The 17622-nt window shown below is 42.9% G+C and overlaps 1 protein-coding gene across 2 annotated transcripts in view; it reads right to left on the bottom strand.

The window, feature by feature from the left end:
* AFF3 (AF4/FMR2 family member 3) overlaps nt 1-17622 on the bottom strand; it is a 459937-nt gene that overhangs the window by 147870 nt on the left and 294445 nt on the right. For both annotated transcript variants that reach the window (XM_045587244.1, XM_045587243.1), the window contains 2 exons: nt 8670-8750; nt 2493-2529 (listed from right to left, as the gene is read on the bottom strand). In XM_045587244.1, the coding sequence (XP_045443200.1) occupies nt 2493-2529; nt 8670-8750 (118 nt within the window). The remainder of the gene's footprint in view (nt 1-2492; nt 2530-8669; nt 8751-17622) is intronic.

A 17622-nucleotide genomic window follows, 5' to 3' on the forward strand; every position in this document is an offset into this window, starting at 1 on the left:
AGTTCTGGTAATTTAAACAGAGATTCTGGAGTCATGCTCAGACTGCCACTTGAACAGGGCCACTCCAGACTTTAGTAAAATGTAGACATAGGTCAACTCTTCTTTAATATTTAAGTTTCTCAATGCTTAATAAGCTTCTATTTTCTAAAATTAAATTAAATTAACCAGTAATTTAGCAAACTGACTAAAGTATCCTTTAAAAGATCTGGATTAAAAATATTTTTCTGTTCAATTAACATACTCTTCTCTCTTGGCATCTATATCATACAAACCTCGCAACTTCAAAGAAGAAAAGCAGCACTGAGCTGAAGTGGTGACGGTTAGCTCATCAATCCACACACACATTTCGTGTTTGCTTTCCCCAAAGCTCAGTGCTTTTTATTTTCTACATACTTACTAAAGTCACAATTCCAAAAACTGTAAGGATTCCAAACCAGATACAAGAAGCAGCAGAGACATGCTGGTGAGACCAGCTCTCCTAAAGCTTCCATGTGCTATAATCCAGGTGAATACTCGGATTTTTAAACAGTGATATTATCTGTAGATAGATGTGCTTGACTTTAGGAGAGGATTTATTTTAAAAATACAAAATAATAAGCTCCCTACTCCAAGAAAAGGAAAAGCCAGTCAGAGATTCCCCTGGGCGCTGGAGGGCCAGCGGGTTTCATACCACACGCGGCAGGTGCCACCTCACATTCCAGACGAGGGTCTGCTTTTTCATAAGCCAAACGCAGCATTAGCAGGTCACTGTCAGGGCATGCTGTAACCACACGCCAAATGCACACAAAACCACAGTATATATACAGCTATCACAGGAACCCAGCCTCACACTGAGCCATCAGAAGCAACCTTTTTGGGGTCAAGGTAAGAGGTGGGAAATTCAGTTGTCTTTGGGGCAGACATCCCTGCATTCAAACCCTCTTTGCCATTTCTTTTCCAGCCACTATAAACAAGGCTGGTTATTAACCTCAGAATCTCATTTCATCATGTGCAAAATGGGGACCACCATCCAGGTACTGTCAGGATTCAGTGAGGTAGCGGGTGTCCAGGGGCGGGCATGTGGAAGAGACTCAGTACTTCTTCCTTTGTTCTTTATGTCAAAAGCTCCAAGCTGAGAGAAGGTTCTTTTATTCACCTCAGTATCCTCCCTCTGCCCTGAACTGTTTAAATTCAAATGGAGGGACACGCTGAGGAAAGTAATAGCACTTTTTCTGTAGATTCTAGTTCAGTGGTTCTCAACCTTTTTAATGCTGCGACCCAGATATTTACATTGTGACTCATAACAGTAGCAAAATTACAGTTATGAAGTAGCAATGAAAGTAAAGTAATTTTATGGTTGGAGGTCACCACAACATGAGGAACTGTATTAAAGGGCCTCGGCATTAGGAAGGTTGAGAATCACTGCTCTAGTCTTTGGCACATGATGCTGACGCCTACATACCTCATGGACTTAACCAGGCATTTCTCCTGATTCCTTTTCTTACTACCGAATTGAGGATGTTCTTTAGGTTTCAAGTCACTTGGCATCTCTCCCCTTTGCTGGCTCGTGCTCACAGCAAATTCCAGGTGAGGGTGAGATGATGAAGTGGGATTGCCTGTGCATCATTATGCCACCATTGCCCTGCCCTGACCTTTCTCCAGCTGTGCAGGAGAAGGCGGGGCCTCCGAACACATCTGTTCTCTTGTCTTTTCTCCCAGCCCTTCTGCCCTCACAGATGCTCAGTGAGTGAGCCTCAGTTCAAAGACATGTCTGCTTGCTCAGAGTGATTTTCATGTTCAAACACGGCTTCATAATTGGCAGGGGGGACTCTCGGCTGACTAGCTGGTCATAGATGGAAGGAAGCCCAGTCTTTGTGGATGTTGTCCATGACACGAATGAGATAGCGTTTGCATTTTTTCGTGCTCAAGAAAACACGAACAACAATTAGTAAGGCCAAAGAAGAGAATGAAAACACTACTTCATGGAATGATAACATCCTCTCTTTGACAACGAAGCCATGACATTGGCTTCAATAAGGAATTCCTTCCTAGACACTCCAGTCTGTCTCTGAGAGAGGGCATGGTTTCTCCATAGCTTCTAAGGCCATTAATCTTGAGGGCTTCTGATTGGTTCTCTTTGCCCGTTCTTTTTCTTTCAATTTAGATAACTAATTAGTGTTGTTTTTTTTTTAAAAAACATTTCCCCTCCACATATACCAGAAACCAGCTATCACAAAGAATAATGTTCTTTCGACCTGCAGTTGTTTTGACAACCACCATTTATGTCTTGGCCTCCTCCCCTTGAGAAAGATAGAGGGGCTCTCAAGGTCACGTGGACCGCACACATTTGGAATGCATGTGAGCAAATGGCCCTCTTCCCACCGTTTGATTTTGTTTATAGTGAAATCCTTTCACATATTTATTGCATACATCTCCCCTACTCACCCCTCAAAAGCCCCCCGCCACCACCACCACATACACACTCACACAGCCCAGAGAGAAGTCTTTCTTACTTGGATTGTTGTGTCCAGAGGAAATGAGCTGAGAGTCCTAGAAGAACAAGAAATACCAATTAACGTTCTCATTTTGACTTTTAAAATCAAAGTTGAATGTGAGATATATTCCTGGTCAATTTCTACCAGCTACTGTAATGAAAAACATTTGCATAAATGTGCTCGTTAAAAGTTCTGGCACTATAGTTCACAATCACTTCTCTTTTGTATTGTAGACTTTTTGTTTTGTTTATTGAGGTGAAATTCACAAAACACAAAATTAGCCACTTTCGAGTGAACAATTCAGCGGCATCTAATACATTCACAATGTTGTACAACCACCAACTCTTTTTAGTTACAAAATATTTCCATCATTTCAAAATAAAACGCCACAGCATTAAGCAGTGTCTCCCCTTCTCGCCCCCCTCCTCAGCCCCTGGCGCCCCAGTCAGGGTCCTGGCTCCATGAGTTTATCTGTTCCGGATATTTTGTAGCGGTGGGATCATGTATGGTGGGACCTTTTGCGCCTGGCTTCTTTCATGTCACCTGTTGTGGAGATTCATCCACGTGGTAGCTTGTACCAGTAATTCATTCCTTTTTGTGGCTGAATAATGTGCATTGTGTGTGTACACAGCCGTTTTTATTAAGAGGTCCATTCTGTTAATGCACATTTGGGCTGTTTCCACCTTCTGGCTATTGTGAGCAGCACTGCCATAAACACACATGCATGTATCCTTGTTTGAGTCCCTAAGAGCAGAGCTGTAGGCTCATGTGGCGACTCCATGTTGAGCTTTTTGAGGAAGCGCCAAACTGTTTTGCACAGGGGCTGAGTCATTTTGCATTCCTACTAGCAATGGCTGAGGGTTCCAATTTCTCCACATCCTCTCAAACACTTGTTAATTTCTGTTTTTAATTTTTATAAAATTTATGACGGCCATTGTAGGGGATGTGCAATGGTTTCTCATGTGGTTCTGATTTGTATTTCCCTGATGACTAATGATATTGAGCTTCTTTTCTCTTTTCAACTATGAATTAGTTTTTGAAAACAACAAAGCAGCTTTATTGAGGCATTAACAATAAAACACGAGCTGCACATATTTGAAGTACACAATTTAATAATAAACAGCAATAAAGGGCTGCTGCTATTATCATCTTCTTAACTCCAGGACCATTCCATTTTATTAAGTAGCACTTAGTATTTAACCTTATATATAAAATAATATCTACTCATTAAAGAAAATTTAGAGGAACAGGGAAGTATACAAAAGTCGTCTGTGACCCCGAATCGGGTCATTTCGGAGGGTAAGCTGCTGCTGTTGGTTGGCCAGTGTGATTCGAGTGTGTCACTGGCAGTCACATGCCCAGAGGTGACACCCACTTCTGGCTTCTTAGAAGAATGCTTCGGATGGGAATTTCTCCTTTTCCATCTTTCAATCCAGAATCCCCAAACCTAAAGTGCTGTCCGGCACGTGGGGATCCGAAAGCTCCTCTAAATGAGCTCTGTTTAGCTGAGAAGCCAGTTGGTACAAATCCTTTTGCTGAGGATGGAAATCACCAAGCTCCCCGGTGTCGGAGGAAGCCCTTCCACGGAGCGCCATAGCGACCACCGTGTCCCACCGAGTGTACGGTGCCATCAGAGTGCAGGAGGCTGCCGATCTCAGGGACCGCTGGCAAACAAAACTGCTGCCAATGAACTAAGATGCCACCAGCCGTAAAACACATCCCGATTTGCAGAGAACGCACAAGGTGAAAAACCACGCACCTTACATCAGTAAGTCCAGGCACCCTAGAGGAAAAAGAACCATCTGATTTGGCTTCATCGCCTTCCACCCCCACCAATTACTTTCTTCTGAATCATACTCTATAAAGCGCCAAGTAGTTAAAGTGATGTAATTTACAATGGGTTTCAATGTTTGGTTTGAGGTAATGCTAAGCATGGAGTTTTAGTTCAAACATCCTGTGGTAGTTTTTGAGGCTTCCTAGCAACCCCGGGAGAGAGGGAGCTTGCTGCTTTCCTCACCCCCGGCTTTCATTCTCCTTCTGGGCACCCAGAGGGGGCAGGCGCGCGGGCATTTCTGTAAGGATGCCGAGTTCCCCTGCGCATGCGTCACAGCCCTGTCAGCCGGACACGCTCAGGCCAGGCCGATCCCCGGACTCAGCCCATCGCCCTGGGACGCGGTGTGACATGCCATTACGTTTGCCCGGATGCCTTCTGAGGATGGGAAAACTCTACAATTTCCAGTTCTTTATTTGCATGTCACAACTTTGGAGGCTGCTACAGAAATGAAGGCCAAAGGGCACAGCAAATTCTGCCCCCACCTCTGTGGGAGTACCTGATAATGGCAGCCAGCTTGAAGAAGTCACGCATCCTTTTCTTTACCCAATTCAATTACTCTTGAGATTTGAAGAATGAGGCAGACATGTCTGCTAGCATTTGTCCAGTGAACAGTGACTCCCGATGAAGTGTGCAGAGAATAGGAGAAACACCCACATTCGGTAACAACTGTCCTCAATGGTTGTAATACCCTTCAATGCCCGGACAAATGGGGGAAATTCTCGGAAGTATTAGCTAATTAATTTAGTGGTGCGGCCAACTCAGAATGCAGTTAAATCAACTTTCCTGGGGAGGTCAAGTCGCCCCTTTAATCTTAATAAGGGATTAATTTAATTATTTGTTGCACATTTAGGAGATTTTGTCCCTTATATTTTATGAACAATTCTAGATCCTTCATGCTAGCAATACAGTGATAATCTTAAATGTTAATAATCTATCTGATTATGGAAATGCAAGTCTCCAGCTGACTACACTAATTAGTTGAGATACAGGTTGGAAGGAGTACAGTATGTGGCAGTACAATTAGTGACAGTCTTTGCAGTAGGCAGAACATGGGCCCCTCAACGATGTCTGTATCCGCATTCCCCAACCCTGTGAACACGTTACTTCTCATGGCCAAAAGGGCTTTACAGCAGGGATTAAATGATGACTGTGAGATGGGAGATTATTCTGGATTACCTAAGTAGGCCCAATCTGATATTCCCGGTTTTCTGACAGCCCCATGCTAGAGCATTCAGAGTTTATGACCATAATAAATTTTAGAATATTATTATCAATTCAAAACAAAAATCCTTTAGCCAACATTCAACCCTACCTCCCCACTTCTGGGTACCTCTGTCAGTTGCTCTCTGTGCCCATTGGCTCTGATCTGCCCCCACTGGCCCTGCGGTGCCTCCAAGACCCAAGTATGCTCCTGCCTCGGGGGTCCTTCCCTTCTCTTCCATCTCCGTGGAACTCTCTACGCCCCCCCCCCCCCCCCCCCGCCGTCCCCCTGCTGCGCCCCCTCTCCCCGCTGTCTGCACTACCTACTACCTGCTCCCTCAGCTGCTTCAGGGAGTTGCTCAAATGCCTCCTCAAAAAGGTCTTCCTTAAGCTCTTCACAGAAAAGTCATCCATTCCTAGCCACCATCAGCATCCACCTCTTTCTTGCTATGCACTCTATTGTCCCTACTAGGAAAATATAAGCTCACCAAAAATCCCCCAGAGCCAGAAGGAATTCAGTAAGTAGATATGTAAAGTCCAGTGAATTTCCTTCATACCAGTGAGGACTAATTAAAACATAAGAACTTTTAAAAAAGCTCATTGAAATACAAAAGTAAGCAAATATCACAGCCATTGACTGGAATCGAACCTGGGACCCTTCAGTCGCAGGCTAATACTCTATCCACTGAGCCGAACTGGTTAGGCTGGACATACTTTCTTAAATTTAGTTAGAAACTAAATAAAATTCCAATAAGATTTTTTTTAAGGAACAACAGATCATCAAGAGGATTCTTACACTGATCTGGAAGAGAAAAATGTACAATGGGCAGGACTCTTGGAAAATAAAAATGGATACTGGCCTGACCACATGTATGTATAAATAGGCCAAAAATCATTAATAACTTAAAGTAGGAGTCAGCCAATTATAGCCCATAGGCCAAGAAGTATAGCCCAGACTTTGATTTGCTTTATCTTAAACAAGTAATGCTTTTTAGCGCATTCAGAGTTTATGACCATAATAAATTTTAGAATATTATTATCAATTCAAAACAAAAATCATTTAGCCAACATTCAACTCCACCTCCCCACCTCTGAATTTCAAGAAACCACTAATCTAATACTCTGTCTTGCTATATTTGCCTATTCTGGACATTTCAAATATATGAAATCATACAATATAGTATGTGGTTGTTTGTGACTTTCACTTAACATTTTTAAGGTTCATCCACATTGTATTAGGTGACACCATTTCAATCCTTTTATGCTGAAAAGCATTCCATTGTAAGGATATGCTACTCCTGTCTACCTATTCCTCAGCTGGTGGACATTTGTGTTGTTTCCACTTATTGGCTACTAGTGGCCCTGCGCACGATCTGTGTGTGAATAGCTCACTGCCCCTGTCTCAGCTGGCCGCCCTGCCCACTGCCACTTTAGGTCTCCCCCACCCCCTCCCGCTCATAGCTCGCTGCTGCCCCACCCTCCTGGTGACTGGTTGTTACCCATCACGGCATAATGACCATTCGCATATTACCTCTTTATTATATAGGATTATGAATAATGCTGCTACAATGTGCATGTGTAAGTTTTGTATAGATTTGTGTTTTTCATTCTTTGGGTGAATATCTAGGAGTGGAATTGCTGGTTCACAGGATAATGCAGTGCTGAAGAAACTGCCTAAATGTTTTCCAAAGAGGCTGCAACATTTTATGATCCCATGAGCAACTGAGAGCAGGTTTCCAATTTTTCTACACCCTTGCTAACCCTGGTCATGTCTGTCTTTGCTTTCAGTTATTTAAGTAGGTCTGACTCATTTTCTCACTGTGATTTTGATTAATAATAACGATAGTGTCCTTTCATATACTTACTAGCTATTCGTAGCTTTTGTTTGGAAAAATGTCTATGTATTGATAGATCCTTTGCCCATTCTTAAAATGAGCTATTCTTTTATTGTTGAATTATAAGAGTTCTTTATGTGTTAGTATAGGCCCGATGCACAAAATTTGTGCAAGAGCAGGCCTTCCTTTCCCCGGCTGCCAGCACCGGCTTCCCTCACAGACTCACCTTTGTCCGGAAGGTCGTCTGGAAGGATGTCCAGTCTAAATAGCATATTACACTTTTATTATTATAGATGCTGTCACCTGTTTCTATAAATAAAATTCTATTTGAACATAGCTACAGTCATTTATATATTATCTGTAAAGTCTAAACTATTTATATCTTGAGTCTTAACACAAAACATTTGTCAACATTTGATTTAAACATTAAGTTATTGGGAAAGAAGTAAATACACTGAAAATACAGAATAGATACTCCTGAAACAAATCTATGTATTTATGAGAAATTTAATTGCTGGTAAATATGGTATTTCAAATAGTAGGGGGAATATAGCTAATTTTATTAACACTTATAATAATTTACTAGCCATTTATAAGAACACAACTAGAATTCTATGTTATGCCATTCACAACATTTTTTAAAACCTAAAACCAAAACTATAAAAGACTTTGAATAAAATAGAGAACATGGTTAGAACATTGGTGCAGGAAAGATTTTTTAAAGTCTCTAACAAAAATTAAACATTTTGCTAGTATAAAAGGCACATGAATCAAGTTACAAGACAATAGTTGTATCATATATAATAGACACATGAATAAGCAATAAGAAGTTCTTAACAAGTCATTTTTTAAAATGCGATATGAATGAGTAATGACTATGAATGGAAAGTTGCAAAGGGAAAATAGTCCATTGTTAAACTCAGAAGAAATGCAAACGAAAATGAGACAGCAAATTTCCATCCAGAAACAAGGATAAAATGTCGATAATATTAGACGCTTTGATTTTAAGATTCATTATTAATTTAAACAGCTTTCAAGGAAAAAGTAAGCAATCACACTGCCTAACATTATTGTAAGAAGCAATTTCACAAATGTTTTAGATAAAATGACATATAATATGCATCACATTTTGCATTAAGTGTAAAATTGCAATCTTGATTTCCCCCTTTGATGAATAAATACATATGTTTGAAAAATGTTGAAAATCAGACCCATAAGCCTCTGGCAGGAATATTCTCAAAAGAAAAGACAATAAAGGGATATCCCCTCATCCCTGGAAAACTCTGTGTGAAGACAGCTGGCTGTTCTGGTGACACAAGATCTCACCTTATTGGGAAATGAGAATTTGCTCGGTTCCACCTTGCCAGGCGGCTGAATAGCAGAAAGCGGCGGGAGCCAGGTCATCTCCTAGAAGGAAGAAAACCGCACATCAATACAGAAAGCATTCCACGTCGGTGGCATCTGAAGCCACCATAAGGCCTGCCCCGGGAAAGCATGTAGGGTAAGAAATGAGCGGGAGATGAAAGAGAATGAGAGGGATTTAAACAAATGTGAAACCACTTCCATGATTTCTCCTCATAACTTTACCAAATTCTTGGTTCCATGGCTAGCCTCATGTCCCCTGCATACTTTAAGTAGATCTACAAGGCTGTCCTATTTTCACTTCAGTTAAGCTCCCAAGTAAAGGGACAACATGGTGGTAAAAGTTCCATGGAAAATGCCATGCACAGCGGGCTGTTTCTCTGAGACTTGATCCCAAAACTCACAAGGTGTCTGAAGGACTGCATAAGCACTTTCAGCTTTAGGAATCAGTACTGCAGGAGTTGTTTATTTTATTAAAACCTATATTAGTATGAGTTTCCAATAGCCCCCCCCCCCCACATCACTTCCCTCTTCATAAAAATGTCATTCGTGAAGAAGTGAAGACACAAATCACACACATGACACACAGAGAGAGCATGTTGTGATGCTTATAACAGTATTAAGAAGACAGCTTTAGCTCAACATGCAGTGGGCTGCCGCCTGCTTTCTGACGTGCGTTTTCAGGAAGCTGAGAGGGCAGGGTCCCCCCCCCCCCCCCCCCCCCCCCCCGGTCACTCCCAGCATTCCTGGGCAGCTCATCTCCGGAAGATGTCTGCCTTCACTAAGTGACTGTGGGTTAAACTGAACCCATTTCTGATGACCAGGAAACGGAGTTAAGAGTTTACAGAGGCTCTGAACTTGATTTACATCCACTTCCAAACCCAAGCAAGCACAGGAGCAGCCGGCCCAGTTTAAGAGACACGAGGAACTCTCTTTAGGATGAGACACGTTCTCAGTTCCCTCGGTTGGGGTGGTGCTGTCAGGTGTATGGAGTGAGAGTTTCTCGGGGATGGTCTGTGGCCTCTTTCCCTAGGTAAGTCTCCGGCCCAGCACGTCAAGTGGTGCAGACCCACACAGGGAGAGAGAGGGGGCGTGCATTCACGCCCCCCTGGAAGGATCACTGACCCTCTTCATCTCCCGCCCATGTGACACAGGCACCACAGGTGGGTTAAGCTCCCATGACCCGAGTGTCCCTTCTCCATTCTGCTGGTTCCAAGGGTTGGCCAATGGGAAGCACGGGAAGACTCGGAGACCCCTTCTTGCCTCTCAGCTCACTCCCCAGGTATCTGCACACCCTACTCTGCGTCACCATCCCCGCTGCCTCTTGTGAAGACTGTGTCCAGGAACACAGGGGTCCTCAGTCCATCTTTCAATGAACAGAAAATTAAACAGCGTCTCTGCAATCTACCTCCCTTTCTTTCTGGCTACCTGCACTACCATCCTAATCACACCTTTGTTATTTTTAACCTGAATTACTTTAGGAGCTTCCTGATTGGTTCTCCTTCTTCCCTTATGATGAAGCCATCCTCCACGCTTCTGTCAACCTATTTCTCTAAAGGGGCAGAGCGAAACGGAAAGCACCCCTTCTACAGTTCATTCATCTACCATCACGTGTACAACAACGGTGGCAACTATGATACGATGGCATCGGCACCTCCTGTTGTGCTTACAGTTTCAGAACACGTCCACACAAGCCTTCCCGTTTACACCAGCCTTTAAAGTAACCACTATTCTATCCATACTGGAGGCGAGGAAGTGAAGGTGCAAAATGATGCAGTGATTTGCCCAAGTTCACCCAGTTCACAAACGCCACCGCTGAAGTGTTCATGCACATCTCCTTCCTCCGTCAGTGCTTGCTTCTCATGCTCTGCATCCGTCCAAGGACAATGGTATTCAATACCTTCTGCGATCAGGTCCCCTGCGCCTTTTATCCTTTTATTAGCCTTTTATTAACACACACACACACACACACACACACACACACAGGATAAGAAAATGACAGTCTCTGCTTTGACTCACACTGCCCCCTGTGTGTGTGACTGTCCTGCCCCAAATGCCTTCTGGATTTCTATCCACCCATTAGGGCTCCTCTGAAACATCACTTATGTCATGGGCCTCTGCTGATATGACAGTGATATGACAGTCCCCTCCTCATGCTCCTCCAAAGCACTATTTCTCTCTCTCATTGTAACTCTTAGGTTCCTTTATAAACATACATTTCTATCTGCGCTCAGCCATTTTGCTTTCTCCCCCAATGCAGAATAAAAACAATTCTCAGGAATCCTAATAATCTCTCTCAAGAGTATTCAGTCTTACTAAACATAACCAAGAAGGAATCCTAATAATTTCTTTCAAGAATATTCATGTTTATTAAACACAACCTTTAAAGATGAACTGAACATTCCTTCAGAGGGACAGTGTCTACTCGTCTATGTAGGTGAAAAACCTTACAGACTAAGTGTTCAAAACTAACTTGTCAACTTGAACTAAATGCCCATATTTCAATACACAACTGCTCACAAACATTGCTTTAATTCTAACTATTTCCATGTCATTTCCAACCTAATCAGAGCAAGAGAAGGAAACAGCATATCATATATGAAGGAATAAAAAAGATAATAGGGTTGCTTAAAACACTTAAATCTATTAGAATTTCCAAGAATACAGAATTATTTATGTGAACTAATTAAATATTTGTTTTTAATGAATGTGCAATGACCTTTTAAGACTGATTATCCACTATATTAAAATTCTCCATTAGGGCTGCATGGAAAAAAATTAATTAGACTATTTCTACCAGCATTTCCTCTTCTGTCACTTACTAGCTCACTGAGCTTGAGTAAGCCCCATGGTCAGTAACTTGTAGTGATTTCAAAGCATAGACTTTTGAATCAATCCGATCTCAATTTGTGGTATCTTAGAACCAGAGCAAATAGAGTTGCTAACACTTATGGGTTAATCATGGGCATTAAATCAGATAATACATATAAATGGCATAGCATGGTTCTCTTATGTTTAATCATTCAATAAAAGACAGCACTGATTAATATCAAGCTTAGTTTCAGAATTCTTATCTCTAAAATAAGAAATCAAATTCTCTCTGAGCTTTATATGTTGAGAGTCTGGGGATAGAAGACTATATGGAAAAGTGTTTTTACAGAAGAATGAGGGTATTATGCCAATGCAGTCTATAATTGAGCTAGTGATTATTATTCAAACTACATATTGCTAAAACATGAAGTTATTTGAAGAGTTTATTATGATTTTTAAGTATGATATGTATTTTCCATTGGAGAAAATGTCCTAAGTTTTCTCAAGGGAATGGAATTCTGACATAATAATCGCAATCAGTGAGATAAGATTTGATGAGAAGGTGTTTAATTTATACCATTTTCTGGTAGTGACTTAATATGTAAACCAAGGGAAAATTCATAACTGCCAAAACTTCACTTAGTTTGCCTCACTACACAGGGTAAGAATGCTATTTTATTGCAAGACCACCAATCCCATGCGCCGTTCCCCTCCCCGCCCCTACTCTGGACCTCCCAGCCTCACCCCTCCCTTCATTATTGTTCACTCCTATTTCCTCCACTTGGGTGCCCGTTCCTCTCATCCTGGACCACAGGTAAAGCAGGACGAGAAGTAGCGTGTTTAAAGCCAAGTATTCCAAAGTCCTGATCTCGCAAACCCCTCTATTACTCCTTTGACCTGCCTGCCTGTCTTCCTTCCTCTTTGTTTTCTGGTCACGTAGGACTGAGGCCACCCCGTTCCCCAGCACGGAGAGAGAGGTCCTCAGTTTGGAGCCGATTGATGAGATTCAGAACCAACATATCTGTGTTCGCACAGCCTCCCAGTCCCAGCCTCAGCAGATGTCTTGTTACCCAAGGGACATATTTCAGGGCGTCTTCCTATTTCTCAGACAGACGTAAAATGCCAAGTCTCTTTATAGCCAACACATTCCTTTTTCTCCTAAATGTAAGGACAAATGGCTACATGATAAGAGTGGAGAATACTGCATTTCATTAACTGTCCAGCTTCCTCCACCCCCCAATTTTCAGAACACCACGGGGCACGTACCAGGTCCCATCCTCATGGCTATCGCATGGCAAGACAAACCATGAGTCCCCAACAGCCATGGTTTCAAGGCGAGTTGATGCTTCTTTTGCACAAGCCCCCTCCCTCCCTCAGCTCCCACTCACGGTGATGCCTCCTGCACCAGCCTCTTAGGACAAGCGGGTGAAATGTGGGACACCCATGCACTCAGCAATGCAGCTCTTCATTATTTAAAAAGAGGAGAAACAAAAATTGAATTTTAGCCTGAAATATAATATGAGAGTTCAAAATGTACAGTTATGAAGATTTGCAAAGTACATTTACTTGCAGATAGGTTAAAGAAGGAAAAAGTGAAAATATTTTAATTTTTCTACTAAAAATAGTAAGTGGAAAACACTTTCCCTGGTCTCTTTTCATATCGATGTTTACCCATGGCCACGAGATCTCAGCCATGGTCACCAAACCCAGCCAAGACTACGGAGGTGTTTTCTCAAAAACCGTTACTATGATGCACTTGCTCAGAAGCTCCCGGTGACCCTGCTCCAGCATCGAGGGTGCTCTGTTACAGGCGCCGTCAAGGAACACATTGTCACTGCCCGTTCCCCTCTGGGCGCAGTGTCACTGCCTGCCCTGATTCCCGGGGTCCCCATCCGGAACGTGGAGTCAGTAACCTTCTCTGGCAGAGTGGGTGGTAACCATGCAGGCGCCCAGCGTATGTCTGGCACAAAGCGGGCGCCCACGGAACGCAGCCACTGCTGCTGGGCTACCTTTGTCATAGGCATTGGCAGCGTCTGGCATGGGCCTTGGGGGGGAGGGGACACACGAATACGGGAGAAGACATTTATGAATTTGTTTTTAATCCACTTCACTCAGTTAATTATTTAATATTCAACTGGTTAATTATCCATAGTCGAATAGAAGGCCAGCGTGCTTATTAGGCAGGAACCTGCTTCCCTAGCTCCCTCTGCCTCTGCCGCTCCGGGGCAGGGGGCAGTGGGGCCATCTCAGCGTTGGGGTTTTTCTTAAACAGAATGGTGCCCGGAGAGCTGGTCACTGGGGTTCTAAAGAGCTTAGAAGCTTCGCCTTTTAGTGTCTAGGCAACAGTTAGGGCAGTTTAGTGAGTCCGCTGGCTGGCTGGTGAGCGGGCTCTTCCCAGGCGGCCTGCAGGGGCCATGGGGCGTGTGCCGGCGGAGGAGGGAGCTGTGCCACGGGGACAGGACTTAGCCCCAGGCAGGCGCAGAGGAGGGCAGCCCGGATGGACAGGAGGCGTGAGAGGTGATTTATGAACCACAGAACGGCCTTGCCTTCGTCCAGCAGGGACGGCTCCTAGACTGATGGGAGAAATTTCACGAAAGACAGGATGACTTTACAGGAGACGGGAGGCCTCCAGAGCTGGACAGCCAGACCCTGCGGCTGCCGGGGAGCAAGGGAGCTGGTTAGCTTTGGAGAAGAAACAATGTTTGTTTGTCTGTTTGTTTATTACTATGAGGTTAAAATAGCCTTAAAAAGTATAAGCAGAAGATCAATGTGTTCCCCCCACAAAGTTTATAGGTCTGCAAGAAAAGAAAAGGTAGAGCCAAAATAAAAATAGGATGACAACTATTTTTATTAGAAGAAAAAGCATTTAAGAAGATGGAATCAGGAGAGCTTGATAGAGATTACCCTTCGGGGAAGGACATTCTGTAAGAACAAAGAAACAAAGATAAAAGAGGAAGGCGCAGCATTAATGCTGCCTGCAGATGGTAAGATCCTGAGCTCCGATGCTGTGTGTCTTCCAATGGGGAAGGAGGACAAGAACTCCCGGGCACTAGGAAGCATAGCCGATCCTGCAGAGGCCTCCGTGGGGAGAATGAGAAGGACGGGCCTGAATGCACAAAGGCAAACGGACAATCCACAACTTTCAGGCAGATGTTTCCATTCTTTGATCCTCGCCCAAAACACAGACATGGTTCCCGTCTTGAGAAGGGGTCTGCAGTCACGCCGGACAGTTTATGACTTAGTAAAGCCCATCGCACAGCTTCTGCTAGTGCAGCCAAACAGGCACTCAAGCGAACGCACATCCGAGCAGCTGCCGTGTGCCAGGCGGATACGGCACAGACTGCAGCAGCCGTGGGCCTGCTCGTAGGAAGCGAGAGGAATGGTGGGGAATATAAGCAATAAACCATGGACAAAGAAATGTAAAGGCAACAGGTTCAGGCTCACAGTCCTCACGGTTGCTGCATTTCCTTTTCTTTCTGGGGTGTGTGTGCACGATGGCGCTGCCCCGGCCACCAGCACCCATCCCGGCCGTAATGGGGGCTGGTTGAGGCACCGTATTCCTCATGGCTTCTACCATGGCCTGATGAATCTAATTAGTGTTTGAGCAAAAAGGAAGCACGAGAGGGGCATGGCTGCTGTATCAGACATCTGAGGAGCTGCCTCCAGGAAAACACTTATGGAGACAAGAAGCACAGTCAGCGTCAATATGGTAAAGCGACAGGAGAAAAGAAGCAAATGGGACCACGTCAAAATAAAAGCTTCTGCACAGCAAGAGAAACCATCAACAAAACGAAAAGGGAGCCCACTGTATGGGAGAACATATTGGCAATGACGCATCTGATAAAAGGTTAATATCTAAAATATATAAGGAACTCATACCGCTTACCAAAAGGAAGACAAACAATCCAATTAAACAATGGGCAAAGGGCCCCAGCCGGTTTAGCTCAGTGGATAGAGCATTGGCCTACAGATCCAAGTGCCCTGGATTAAACTCCGGTCAAGGGTACGTATCTCAGTTGCAGGCTCCTCCCTGGCCCAGGCCCTGGTCAGGGCTTGTGCAGCCAATTGATGTGTTTCTCTCATATCGATATTTCTCTCTGCCTTTCCCCCTCACTTCTACTATCTCTAAAATCAATGGCAAAATATCCTCAGATGAGAATTAAAAAAAAAAAAAAAAAATAGGGCAAAGGACCTGAAAAGACACTTCTCCAAAGTGGACATACAGATGGCCAAGAGACTTAAGAAAAACATGCTAAAAGTCACAGATCATCAGAGAGATGCACATTAAAACGACAATGCGGTATCACCTGATACCTGTCAGACTGGCTGTCATAACAAATAAACAAACCAGTGTTGGTGAGGGTGTGGAGAAAAGGGCACCCCAGTACACTGCTGGTGGGAATGCAGACTGGTGGAGCCATTATGAAAACAGTATGAGTTTCCTCAGAAAATTAAATAGAGAACTGGTATTTGGCCCAGTGACCCCACTTCCCGGAATATATCCTAAGAAACCCGAAACAGCAATCAGAAAGAATATATGCGCCCTTATGTTCACAGCAGCACGATTTACAATAGCTAAGATCTGGGGACAACCCAAGGGCCCATCAGCAGATGAGGGGATAAAAAATCTGTGGTGCATTTACACCATGGAATACTATGCAGAAATGGAAAAAAAAAAAAGATCTCTTAACCTTTGAGACAGCGTGGAGGGATTTGGAGAACATTATGCTAAGCGAAATAAGCCAGTCAGAGAAAGACAAGTGTCACATGATCTCACTCATATGTGAAATCTAATAAATAAAATAAACTTAGGAACAAAATATGGTGATAATAAAGCATTGTAAATATGATACAGCAGAAATTTACTAAGAGAGTATAACGTTGTCACCAAAAAATAAAAGTAAAAAGGTAAATATGTGAAGTGATGATGTGTTAATGGAGCTCATGGTGGGTGGTGGGACTTCTTCACAATGTGTGACGTATACAGAAATGATCACATGCACACTTAAAACACATGGCAACCTTATCTGTCCTTTCCACCTTAATATACAAAGTCATTTTTAAAAAAATATATTTTATTGATTTTTTACAGAGAGGAAGGGAGAGAGATAGAGAGCTAGAAACGTCAATGAGAGAGAAACATCGACCAGCTGCCTCTTGCACACCCCCTACCAGGGATGTGCCCACAACCAATGTACATGCCCTTGACCGGAATCGAACCTGGGACCTTTCAGTCCACAGACCGACGCTCTACCACTGAGCCAAACCAGCTTCGGCTACAAAGCCATTTTTTACCTCACTGTTAATTTTAGAGGAAAAAATGCTGGACTGTTGCTTTAATTGCATCTCTAATTTTTAGTATAACGTCTTAGACATTCCTTTCCTATTCCTAAATACCTATTTATATCTTTGCTCACTTTGATATCAGAATATATATTTTTCATGTTATTGTTTAATTATTATTGTTTTATTGTTATTATTATTTTGAGTATTTAGAAAATTAATTCTCTGTCTTACCTGTTTGGTTTTTGTTTTGTTTTATTTTCAAATACGTTCAGTATTATTTTGCATTAGTTTCAGTTGTTCAGCAAAGTGGTTAGGAACTCATGGATTTGACAGAGCGGTCCTCCTGCTGCTTCCAGTACACCCTGGCCCCACACCCATTGTCCCGATGTGACTGGCAATATTCCCTACACTGCAATCTACAGCTCTGTGGCCATCTGCATAAATATATTTTCCATATCACATCTTTATGAAAAGAATTCCTAAAGTAAAAATGGAAAAGAAAACTTGGAAGGAAAAGCAACTCTTGAGGAAAAAAAAAGGTGAGTAATAAAATGTTTTTGGAAAGTATTCAATGTAATTGTCAAAGTCTGTGGCAGGAAATGTTATTGTACAGCAGCAAACGTTTCCAAATTTTGAAATGTGACTGCTAAAATATTTGTTGTAATAAAAGCCTAAATAGGCTTTCAGCAATGTAATAGTATGTCAGTAATATTCCAGTTAAACTATTAGATATTTGAGTGTGTGTGTGTGTGTGTGTGTGTGTGTGGTTGTTTTCTGTACAATGAGGAATCTTACTGGGGTGATGAAATCGCCTAAGACT

Source organism: Pipistrellus kuhlii, unplaced genomic scaffold, assembly GCF_014108245.1.
Source record: "Pipistrellus kuhlii isolate mPipKuh1 unplaced genomic scaffold, mPipKuh1.p scaffold_m20_p_27, whole genome shotgun sequence".
Classification (NCBI taxonomy): Eukaryota; Metazoa; Chordata; class Mammalia; order Chiroptera; family Vespertilionidae; genus Pipistrellus; species Pipistrellus kuhlii.